The 12,965-nt window shown below is 38.8% G+C and overlaps 1 protein-coding gene across 1 annotated transcript in view; it reads left to right on the forward strand.

Moving 5' to 3' along the window:
- plxnd1 (plexin D1) overlaps positions 1 to 12,965 on the forward strand; it is a 107,692-nt gene that overhangs the window by 26,672 nt on the left and 68,055 nt on the right. The window contains exon 8 of the mRNA XM_041799622.1: positions 12,637 to 12,736. Within this exon, the coding sequence (XP_041655556.1) occupies positions 12,637 to 12,736 (100 nt within the window). The remainder of the gene's footprint in view (positions 1 to 12,636; positions 12,737 to 12,965) is intronic.

Genomic DNA, 12,965 nt, shown 5'->3' on the forward strand with positions numbered 1-12,965 from the left:
CTCACATTGTTTTTGCTTTAGAATTTTTTTAACTACTTTATCCTCATTCTCTACTGCTGAGAGCCATAGTATCGGTTATGTATAAAATAAGCTTTCACCCAAAACAGCATATAATATGGATGCACTTCAGGGCTAAAAATAGAGTTCCTAACGCTTCTGACTTGTGACTCCTTACAAAAAAGCAGTTGGCACCTTGTCATTCTTCCTGACAAGGTATTACTCCAATTTCCCCGGTAAAGGAAAAAATAGAGACAAGTCAGAAACATTAACACAAAATATAGGGCAGAAGCTTTTCTCCCCTTTCCTAGAAAATCAATTATCTCTGGACTTCTGAGGTCTCACTTTTGGCTTTTTGGAAATGGACAGCCCAGTAGATGGGAAAGCTCTGTCTATAAAGAAGCTGTTAATGGAGCTCTAGCTTCACTAGATGATTGTAAAAAACTGCTTACTCATGGATGAACAAGTGTTACGAATATAATAATGTAATAACCAAAATATGTCACTCTGAGGCAGCACTTTTTTCTGCAGACTGACGACTTTACAAGTGCATTTTGCTGATAAAATTTCTGCTGGATTTCAAGCAGGATTTTCATTGCAGGACTAGTACTTAAAATGGATTATACGCACATCTTTCCATAGCAACTTTATCCTAAGAACAGGATATAACTAGTTTTTTTTGTGTGTGTGTTTTTTTTACAACTGCTTGGACCTTTATCCACTAGCTACATGATTTCTATGACTCCCGCAAAACAAACCACCCTAAAATGAGATGTAAATACCAATAAACTACGATTATATCTCACTCTAAACAGGGGTGCTCTGCCAAGCCATAGCAAATGTCAGCTCTAGTCTCTGTAGCATTGCAGATGCGCACACATTGCTAGAAGCTGAAAACAGAGATGCTTCTCTGCTGTGTCTCATAGGTCTTTCCGCTTTGTCCCTAACCTCTTCCTCTCATGTTTTTTTTTTTTTCACTGGCTTTCTATTTATTCCCCAGTGGGTAAATACTGCCGACACGTCCTCTTGGAGGGCTTATTGTGTGTTTGGCTTGCTCAGGGTTTTTCAGTGAAGGATCAAATGTGGGATTAATATGCTGTAAACGTTAAGCCAGAGGAAATTGGATATGTATGTCTGGCTGGTCATGTTGATGTTTGTTTTTGTAAAGGACTGCGACTTGTATGGCCTGGTCACAAAGAGGGGTTTCTCGTAGCTGGAGGCAATCCAGCTGGCTTCCTCCTGCATGTTGTACCATGTCAGAGGATCCACTTTATCTGATGGGCAGATTCAAGGCTTAGAGGGGCATCAGAGTGTGTGTACGTGTGTTTGACTGATTCCCTCGGATCGAAACCATTTGGGTGTGTCCCTTTTGTTCATTTTTTATAAACAGCTCCGATGTGTGAACATAGCAGTTGCAGGTACATGTGTGCAAGACTGCACCCAATATACGCACAGGGCGTCGGTGCTCAGCGAGGTCCAAGAGTGTGAAATTAGACGGTGGATTGTTGAAGGTGATAATGAGCAAAGTGCCATTCTCACAGGATGAGCATTGGACTGCAAACTGCGGTGCTGCTATACTCTATCTGATTTTAATCACTTCAAGCTGTTTTTTTTAATAATCCCTAAAGACTCTTATGAGCCACACCTCCTTAGTGAAACTAGATAAATTCTCTTTGTTCTGGGCTTATGAGAAAAGCCAGCACTTACGTTTTTTTCATATGTAAAAGCTTAATGATAAGACACTGATATCATTATTGTCTGTGCAAACCATCAAGGTCACAAAGGAATTATTTTAAAGTGAGTTAAAGCAAGCCTATTTTTAGACAAAAAAAGCTGTCGTCTCACTTCAGTGTTACATATAACTGCGGGAACAAAAATAGATTTTTGAATGCAGAAAATATAACATACTGTAACTGTCAATTGTACATGCAACAAAGTAAGATAAAGTGTAGAGCAATGACTGACATTGCTCCTAATTTGAAAGGATAAAACGGACATTTTCTCAAAGCTCGATATGATATCTTTTCATTCTTGAGTTGTTCCACCATCAATCCAAACAAAACAAATAGACTATTATATGAAACACAGATAAGCAGCAAATCCTCAGGAGCCTGCACCCTCAACCCAACCATGCTTTATAGGTTTGGCTTAAAAAAAATCCCATCAACAATCACGTCAAACAAAAGAGCGGCTCATCTTTGTAGGTGAAATGGTTGATTGATGAATTGTTAAAGGGCTACGGGTTTGTCTTTGACAAGAAAGATCTAGATTTTAAATGTAGAATGTAGATACAGATTTTAGATGCAGAGCTTTATCAGCCCCTGAGGGAAGATTCAGTTTTTACCAAGAAGCAACCTCCATGGTTGAAAAATGAAGCCAATGTGGATGTGCAAAAAATTTGAAGTTTTTCAAGTGTCTGCGTAAGGATGGTTACAGAAGCACCTGAAGTCACATACAGTACACACCACATGTTAAAATGCTGATTTTTTCCATCAGATATTCACACGCTCACAGCCTGGTTTAAAGGTTGATTTTGGTCAGGAAAGTTATGCCTTTAAAGGCAAATGATATTAGACGTGAAAGACTGCCCAAGCTGTCGAGGTTTGATGCCTTGCTAAAGGGCACCTGGGCATTTCACAGGATAATTACTGGCACTTATGCAGCAACCAGACCCTATTCTTTCTTTTGGTTGTTCTGGGTCTTGACCCAGTGTGAGTTCCTGATCTGCTCAGGGTTCTGTGACTGCTAGAGCTGTTACACAATGTGATTGGCTGTCTTTGGTGTGATGACTTGTATGATGACGTGACACAATGTGATTGGCTGTATGTCGCACATAGGAAGTATTCAAAACCTTAAAATAGAATGTTTTATTAAAAAAATAGACATCATTTACATGTATATCTTTTTTAGGTTATATTTTAAAGAAATGTGATCCAGTTCTGATAAAACTCACTCCGATAGCTACAAATTGCTACACCAATGGCAGCCATTGCTGCCATCTTCCAGGAAAAGTAAACCCCACCTGTAGCTACCACCTTGTTCCCTCAAATGACACTGATTGATCAGGTCCATTCTCAGAATTAGCACAATCGTTTCAGATTGGAGCATTTCAAGATTGAATTGCCTGATGACACACATGGAATCTGGCCAATCCATCTGCTCTGCAAGGTTTCTCTTCTCTTCCCTTTAAGAATACTAAGTTTGAAAAAGCAGTTCTTCCAAATTGTATCTCTCATATTTTCCTGCTGTAAACTAAAACAGCATATACCATCCTTTTTTTAACCTTTATTTGACCAGGTAATCCCTCGAGATTAATATCTCTTTTTCAAAGGGAGACCTGTCAAAGACAGCACATGCAGTTGCAAGAAGAGGAACATCAAAATACAACAAACACAACACACAAACCTAAAAGCAAGGAAAAGGATTAAGCCAGCCAAATGAATCAATTACATTTTTCATTTAAATGGCCTTTTAACATAGTTTTAAAATGATCCAGTGAGACAAGATTTTTCATATATAGTGCACGCTGCAAGTTTTTCTGGGTCAAGAAAGCAAATTAAGTAAAGGCTCTTTTACCCAGCTCAGAACAAACCCCCTTGAACCTGGTAAAAAATCCACCTGGAGGAAACCAGCTGAAAACTACAGGAAGTTTCCAACAAGGGGCTACATAAATATCAGGGGGAGTTTACCCAGAACAGCCTTGTACTCAAAAATATGCAAATGAAGTTGTCTGCAGTCATGGCCAACCTACCATCTTATATAGAGTACAATGACGAGTATATGCACCATGTTGGTTATAAACTGTAAATCACTGTGACACACAGAGTCTGAGAGGTGGAGTACGGAAGAGGAAGCATGCATATTGATCACATCACTCTTGTCCAACACACTTAGAAAGTGGTCTGCACAGGTTTATTTTTCTCGCTAATGTGTTAAAACAGGATTTGTTTCTAAAATAAAAACCTAGTCTTAATCTCAGCTTCTTTACTAGATTTTCTTTATGTATTTTGAAGGGGAGCTTTTTGAAACTGATAAACCTTTTTGAGATTTGTATTGTCTGGGGAATTAGAACAAGCCCTGAAAAGTTATGGATCTGTTTTTCCTATACTTTAGAACTAGATCACATAGTGAGAGTTGAAGCTGATTGAATGCTTCCTGAAAATCACAAGGGAAGAGAAGATAATGCAGTGATGTTTACAGGCACTCATCCAGGCACTCGTTTTTTTTAATGCATACACTGCCCATGGCTCCATGGCAGATATAGCATTATGCCTACACCGATGAACCTACGCAGATCTCCAAGTTTACGCGCTGCCTGCATGACTTGCTGAAAAAAATAAACTTACTTTTCATCATTTTTATATCACTAAAGTTCTGTTTTTAGCTAGTCTTTGGCTGTGTCCAAAATCACTCCCCATACATTGAATAGTGCACTATATAGTGAATACGTCATTTTGTAGTGGTGTCCGAATTCTGAGTGAGCATTGTTGTTCACTATATAGTGCACTCATTCTTTCTCACAATGCATTTTGAAAAGTAGTGAACAACTGATGATCACCAGCCCAGCAACAATTACCATCATGCAACGCAGTTGCTGCTCTCAAACATGACAGATGAACAAGAGGAGCACAGGAAAACAAATAAAAGCTTTTTTTTATTGGTTTTAACCAAATCTGTAAGAAAATGTTAAAGATTTAAAACGGAGTAAGTCTGAAGATTACAAGGCATGAGACCATCATCTTTATGCAAAAATAAGTGATAATACACACAGAAATGTAGACTATTTTGCCATTTAAGACACAAGCTTTTTTTATCTAATAGTATTTTTATTTTTTTGTGAAAATACGTTACCTTCAGGATCAGTTTTCAGTGAAATTCTTCCGTTAATTTCGATCCTTAGCTGTTGTCATGGAAATTTACAAGCCATTGTTGCTAAACCTTTTAATTATGAGACGGCGATGACGTCATTTCCCGTGGGCCAGACTTGTGTCCGAAATCATTTTTGTGTTTTGCAGTTAAGTCCACTTTATAGTCCACTATAGGCTGCTCACTATATAGTGGATAGGGAGTAGGGAATGAGTCACTGTCTTGTCCTCCTCATAAAAAAGGTAGTCAGAGAACATTTTTAGTCATACTTTTAGTCAACAAAACTAACACTTAACGGTGGAGAAGCAGGATCCTTTCATGCTAGGCCTAAATTTCTGAAATACTTTTCTCACTTGAACAAAATCTGGCTATTTCTTTTCCCTAATTTGTCAAGAAATTAACAAAACCCTTAAGCCCAATTGATGGAGAGCACTATTAACCAGTAATGTCATAAAAAAACAAATCACTTACAAAAGAAAACAATTTAGGTACATTTTTAGGGTTTTTTTTTTTTTCAAATAATAGGTACTCATTGTGGAAAGTCCCCTTTTTTGGTTGAAGGAAGTCTTTGTTCATGAGATGGCTTCAAGTTTTGACTCAGTTGTGTTTGTTCAAAGAATCTTTGTGAGCATGTTTGTGTCTGTGCGTGTGAGACTGAAAGTGATGAGACATTTCTCCCATGACCCGCTCACAGTGGTCACCAGGCAGTGTTGATAACAACCAAACGATTCAGCATTCCAGCCTCACCAAACAGCCCAGTAGGACGGCCACCTCACCTGCCCTCTCACTACGCGTCTCTCTCTTCATTTTATGTCTCTTACCCACAAGCACAGACTTTTTTCTCTGTTTCATTTGCTTTCTATTCCTCTGTCAATCAAGTTTCACACCTCTCTTGTCTCAGTCCATTCCTTCTCCGTCTCTCTCTCAAAACTGGTCTTTTCTTCAGAGTGTATTTTGTCTTTGACAGAGACGTGATTGAGGGTGTGTGTTTAACCGCTGTGTCCACTAAGAGGCCCTAAAGAGTGTTAGCCTGACTGTGTATTTAGTGTCTGTGTGCTCGCATGGTCATTATGACTTTGGGTGGGCAGTGTCGAGGGGTATTTACTGTCCGTGTTAGGTCAAGCAGGGAGAAAGAAAGTGTGTGAGCATGTGTGTGTGAGCATGTGTGTGTGAGCATGTGTGGGTGCGTGTAGTGTAGGTGTTTTAGCGGGCTAGAGAGGGAGTCAGGGAAAACAGAAAAGCTGCAGCTGATAAGAGCCTTGAGGGGGCCGTCTGCTTCTAATCACAACACACACACACTTTTCCATTCACTTACACTCATCCAGCTCCACTCCCTTCCAGCCTAAAGACCCCCTCAGAGTGCTACTATCACTGGAGGCGCTATCACTCCCGGTGTGGGACATCTGTCTCTTCCTGCAGGCAGTACAGTGACTTCCACACAAACACATGCGGTACAGTGGAGGTGTTCCACTTAAGGACATTTATCTCCAAGCCACACACACATTTGTATTCAATCCACAGCATAGATAAATACAGAACAATCCATATCCCCCAAACACTGTCATTAATCTTTTCAACTTATGCTCAAACTGTACTCATAGACTTAATCTTAGAAAACAGATCACCCCAAATCACAGCGAAGCAGGACTTCAAAGATATTCATATCAAGGTGATGTCATGAATCACTGAGAAAAACGTTGAGAAGCTCAGGAAACAAAAGTTACACTAGCAGCGCCACTTTATTAGTGATTTCAGTCATCTAAACCTTCTTATAAACTTATACTTAAAGTGAGACAATTTCAACATTTTCTGGTAAGCTACCTTTATTGGATAATAATGGATACTAAAGTGGCTCTACAGGGGTAGAAGTCGACATCTAGTCAGCAGACTTTCAGAGTCATGTCAGTTACTAAAATCGCTAAAACAGCAGAAACTATGTGCATCTGTTGAAATCCAAACATGGAAGTCTGTACACTCATTGTTTTCTCAACTACATTATGTTTGGTTCTTGAGAAATCCAGTAAAAAATGGAAGTTGCCAACCGACGACTGCTGCAGCTGCCTCTTACCACAAAATCTGCAGTATCAAAGCTGTGTGAAAACTAAACAGTTTTCTACTTCAAACTTTACTTTTCTATGTAACTGTACATTAAATAATGATGGATATGATTTTAGGAAGACCAGCAGAGTTTTCAGCTGTTCTTACTGTCATTCCAACCTTTTACTTTTGGGAATAAAAAACAAGAAGTGCACAAATCACATGCCTTTACTTCATAAATAGCTCTCCAGATTCACTCAGGTTAGAGAAGTCATTTTATTGAGCTATTTCATTTAAAACCAGACTTTTTTAAAGCATGTAGACATGTTAGTCCTGCTAAAATCATACCAAACTGATTCTCTTGAAGTCAAACACACAACATGATAATTGTGCCAACTGTTGAGCAGCAAAAAGGATTTCTGTGTAGCTTCTGACTTTTTACCGTCTACCTTTACAAGTCGTCCAGGGCCGGCTGCAGAGAAGAATCCCCACAGCATGATGCTGCAACCACTGTGCTTCAGAGTGGGGATGGTGTGTTTGTGGTGAGGTGCAGTGTTTGGTGTCCTCCAAACACAGCATATTGTCTGATGGTCGTAAAACACAATTTTGGTCTCATCAGACCAAATAACTTTCTTCTCTCTCAAATGCCTTTTTGGTGAACTGTAGTTGAGATTGAGCATTTTCTTCAACAGTGGATTTCTCTTTGTCTCTCTCCCATCACGCTTTGACTGGTGAACCCAGGAAACAGTTGTATGCAGAGTCTCTCCCATCTCAGCTGTTGAAGCTTGTAACTCCTTCAGAGTAGTCATAGGTGTCTCAGTGGCCTCTCTAGTCTCCTTATTGCATGGTCACTCAGTTTGTGAGAATGGCCTGATCTAGGCAGATGTCTCATATTCCTTCCATTTCTTAATGATGGATTTAACTGAAATCCAAGGGATGTTCAGTGACTTTAGTCACTCTAAAGAGGGTGAATATTTACTCAATCACTTATTTTACATAACATATTTTTGCTTAATTAGCATTACTTAATGTAAATAGTTTTTCACTTTGACATTAAAAGTTTTTTTGGAAATTGACCAAATTATATTGACCATAATTGACTTATGTAATCAATTAAAGGGTAAAACATTGGAAAGGTAAATACTTTTTATAGGCATTATATACCGGTACAGCTGTCCAGTTAAATTGCCTGATCAAGCTATAACTGTATATCAACTTTATTAATCATGTAAGCATAATTAATCATAACATAGAGGATTAGATTTTCTTCAGATGAGGATCAAGACTATAGTGTAATTGTTGTTTGATAGTGACATTTTATCGTTCATCTCCATAATACTGTCTGTGACATTCTTCTATTTGCTAGAGAGCTTAATCAAGTAAGAGCTGGGTGTAATCATGATTGACAAGGTAAACTGGCATGAAAGAGAATCAAGTGTGCATAATGAACATTTATATAAAGATGCATTTACCATCACTACCAGTGATGACTAATGTTTCTGTTAAATTATCAAACTAATTAGCAGAAAGAGATGTGTTAAATTAAACACCACTTCATTGTAAATTTGTGGCAGACAGTCAAGTGTGTTTCTTTTTCTGCAAATTGGGATCTTTATAATATTAAGATCTCAGTATCTGGAAGGGCTACGGTTCCACCAGACTAAATGGGCATGACGCGTCTGCCTGTGTGCTCAAGAAACCAGCCTGTGCTCACAAGAAAGTTTGATGTGTTCACAATCAAGCATTGTGTGCTCACATGTATCTGGCTCATTAAGATGTCAGAGGCTTATCCAGTGAGACAGACTGGAAGTCATTCTCTCTGGTTTTCAAACTTTTTTCAGCCAAGGCACACCTGAGATCGGGTCAAAAGCTTAAGGCACACCATATCTATTTCCATATAGCCTCTTTAATTCTTGCTTAGTCAGGAATACTCTTGTTGTACATTTTACCATTTAACACTGAAAATGGATCTACAGTTTTACCTTGCAAAGAAAGATCTGCTCAAAGGATGCTCCCTGGGTTAGTCAAGCAGCATGCTTTGAATTTCAAGGGAGTGCATGGCTAGAAACCTCCATATGGACAGACACATTTATGACAATGCATAGTCAGTACAATAAAATTAGTTTAAAAGCAGTTAATCCATAGTAGCATGAATCTGAATATTAGGGTGCAACAAGCTTTTGCTATAAAAGAGGAGGCTGGGGTGGAGGAGGTGAAGCTTAGCCAGCAGCAACAGTGTGATGGATCAGCATTAATGCAAGCAGGGATTAGTGAGAAGGATGTCATATTTAAATACACCGCTGTTTTGAGAGAAAGAGCTGTCATTGGCTGTGGGAGCTGGGAGGTGATAATTGGGATCAGCTGGCCGTCAGCTGATCACGGCTGGGCGTATGGCTACCATGTCCTGCATGAACTAATGCTAGGCTTAATTTATAGTATCTTCAGCAATTGTACAGTCAATATTAATAAAGCATTTTCATACAAAGTCCTGCGGCAGACCTAGACTTGCCTCAAGTCACACCAGTGTGCTTTGCCACACCAATAGAGAAGCACTGCTTTAGTGAACACACAACAGTTTGAGCGATCACAAGGAACTTTCTTGTTGACATGTATTACCTTATAAACTTTCATGCTCATACTTTATTGATATTTGTGCACACCTGACACTTAAATTCTTATTTTTTTCTGCCTGTGTCCTATTAAATCCGATAAAGTAACAAAATTAACACTAGTATTGTGGCTCTTGGTGCCCTTTTATTGACTCTGAACATTTTATTGAAAAACCTATTTAGGTTTTTTAGCTTTATTTTTATTTTAGACAACTGAGAGGTTCCCTGGAAACTCATCTCAGTGTTTGTTTTTTTTGTGAAATTGACCCAAAAAGTAGTAAATATTGTGTCTGTGTGGGCTTTTGATAATCCTTTAAGTTTTGAAGCAGAGAGAATTGGAACTAATCAGAACTAAATTTAAACTAATCTTGTCTCCTTTGTCACACCAAGGAAATGAGTGCAATAGTGTCTCAATGATTTATTTTTCATAGATAAGATACGCTAATGATATAAGAAAGCCTTGTTGTCTATTTTAATCATGTGAAATGGTAATTAGCCTTTGGCGTTCTTTTCAGACTGTGTTGAACAAAAAATAGTTTAAAGGACCATTAAGCTATATGGCAGAGAAGAATAAGTTGGCTTTGGTAGTAACCAAGAATATAACCAGACATGTTTTTAACCTTAATACCAGGCTGTAGCCATTACACATCATCTTGATGAGCAAAGGGCTGTCCAAACACTATTTCCTTGACAGACATGAACATCTGCCTTAGCCACTAACCCTCGTCATAATATGCATAAAACCCATTTTGTATTTTAGCTCCAGAGGAGATAGACTCATAAAACTGTAGTCTGTGATGGTTTTAGTTTGCCTTTTTACTGCTTAAAGCTTGTGTCATCTCATTTCCTGTTGTACTAAATCAGGCTTTATTTAAGAGCTTTTATTTGAAAAGGAAAGACTTCTGCCAACAACAGTAACTTCTTTGAAGAGAAAAAGTACAATAAAACATCAAGGAGTGAACGGTTTTTATGCATTATCACTGCTTAATTAGAAACAGTGCTACTTTTTGCAGGAAAAAAATGTATTGGTAACATATTGGTTATGTTTTAAGGCAGTGGTTCTCAACTGTGGGTCAGGACCCAAAAGTGGGCTATTTTCATGAAGAGGTGCCTGGAAGAAAGTGAAGAAAGTGAGGCATATATGGTTCATCATGTACAAAAGATCTAAGCAGACATACATCACTACATTTAGTTTTACTATGTTTTTCTATAATTATTATATTTTGGTGGTTTCTCCAGATTTCAACTTATTTCACTAATTTTCTGGGAGAAACAAAACTGGTTTTCCCACTTTCATGTGATAAAGACCCTGTTAAGTGAACAAAAAAAAATCTGTATTTAGGTTTGTTGTATGACAGGTCACTGTGTTATGAACCCTCAGGTCAAATTTCAGTCAAATAAAACATCTCCAAGTTTATAAAAGTAAGTTTCAAAATCATAAAAGATGAGGTAGTATAATCTGCTCAAGGATGGGCACGTCTGTTGATTGAGCTGAAGCCATGCCTACTTAGAAGAAAAACAATCCTCTCAAATTTAAAAAATGCTACAATCTGAATTGAGGAAAGCACTCAAGCCTTTAGCCTGCCCCTTGACCTTATGTTGGCCTTCGAAGAAGAGACAAAGTCCATATTCTGGCTTAAATCTCTGTAATGGTGCTTTAAATGATCTATCATCCACTGTGGCTGATAGATTCGGCAAATTTACCTCACAATGAACAGACAAACAGCATTTAGCTGACTGCTAACTTTTAATAAAGGCAGTGATATCAGCCAACAACAGGCTGTATTGAGATGGACTATTCTGTGATTTTATGTTAGAGGGATGGAGTCATTCCCTACTGTGGGCTTGTGACAATATAAGCCCACATATTGGCCCCTCCCACATTAAACCCAGCCAGGAAAGAGGTGAAAAACTTCATAACGGTCAAAATCCAGAATTCAGTCACATGTAGATCTCAGTGTTTTCACATGTTTATAGCAACCATATTCCAAAATATCTAATGTGTTAAGACAAAAACTTTGGATTTCACTTTACAGGGTCTTTAATATTGCAAAATATCAACAAAACAACCATCATGTATGCCTTATCACGGGGAATGGACATTTTAGGGTTTCTATGATCGCATGCTAGTCCTGCCATAGTGTTCAGTCATGTTTTGTTTCATGTGTGATACAGACTTTGACATTCTTTGTTAAATAAATGTAAGCTGGTGATCGGTCCTGAGGGGCTGCACGGCGGCGCAGGGGTTGCTTCACAGCAAGAAGGTCCCTGATTCGTTTCCCGGTCAGGGCCTTTCTGTGCGGAGTTTGCATGTTCATCCTGTGCATGCGTCGGTTCTCTCCGGGTTCTCTGGCTTCCTCCCACCACCACAAGCATGCTCATTAGGTTAATAGTGACTCCAAATTGGCCGTAGGTGTGAATGTGAGCATGCCTGGTTGTCCGTCTCTATATGTCTAAGCGATATAGAAAATGGATGGATGGGATGGGTTGGTCTGGAGGCTACACCAGTTGATAACCACCGTTTTAAAGTGTACTATGAATAAAATCTTTAACTTAACTGCCAAACTGATTATCTTTCATAGGATATGTTACATGACACATGTACAGTAAAATGGCAGTATTGGTTTCTAGAGGTGGCGTTTCTCTAAACTTTACATGTCTTGTAGAAAAGAGTAGATTATCCATGGAGTCTGAAATCTCCTCACCAAAAAGTCCAAATTAGATGGTAAAAAACTTGAAATGTTACTCAAAAAGATGGAAGCTCAGAAGAAAGCCATCACACATCTACAGTTATTAGTCTGGGTGTTTATAGAGAAGCACTTTGTATCATGTCTGCAGAACTGACCCAGTTCAACCTCCTGCACATCTGTGTTGTACACAGTGGAATGAATGTGTCTGCTACTGTGACTAACCATTACTTCCTTTTGTTAACGCTAAAATTTCTGAAGCCTGTAATCAGTTCAGCCTCAGAGTTTGTGTTAGAATTAATCAGAGATAGCAACCTTTTGAATAACTGCATTTATCACCACATGGGAACAGATTATAGGGGAGGAAACGGGCCAGACTTGGTTCACTTTGATTGTTTCTGAACTCTTTCCATGTATTTGTGTGTGTGCGACTATGACAGATGTGTGAGCTGCCTGAGCACCAGGTGGAAGTGTTACTGGGACCACGAGAATCACCTTTGTGTTTCCAATAAAGATGAGTCAAAGCCCTACCTGCTAGAGGTGAGTAATCCTCTGTTTTTAATAATCCATCAACTAAACAGACACCTGGAGAATCTCATAATGTGAAGACCCCTCTAGTCAGAGCGTCAGATGTAATCCAGACTTTCCTGTCCAAGTGTGCTGTAATGCTCCAAGTCCAGACTGGTTAGGCAAGAGCAATCATGATAATTCATTCTGAGGTTTTAAGTGTCTCAACTACAGTATGAAGAAATGTTGTAACCCTCTATAA

Source organism: Cheilinus undulatus, linkage group 11 (assembly GCF_018320785.1).
Source record: "Cheilinus undulatus linkage group 11, ASM1832078v1, whole genome shotgun sequence".
Classification (NCBI taxonomy): domain Eukaryota; kingdom Metazoa; phylum Chordata; class Actinopteri; order Labriformes; family Labridae; genus Cheilinus; species Cheilinus undulatus.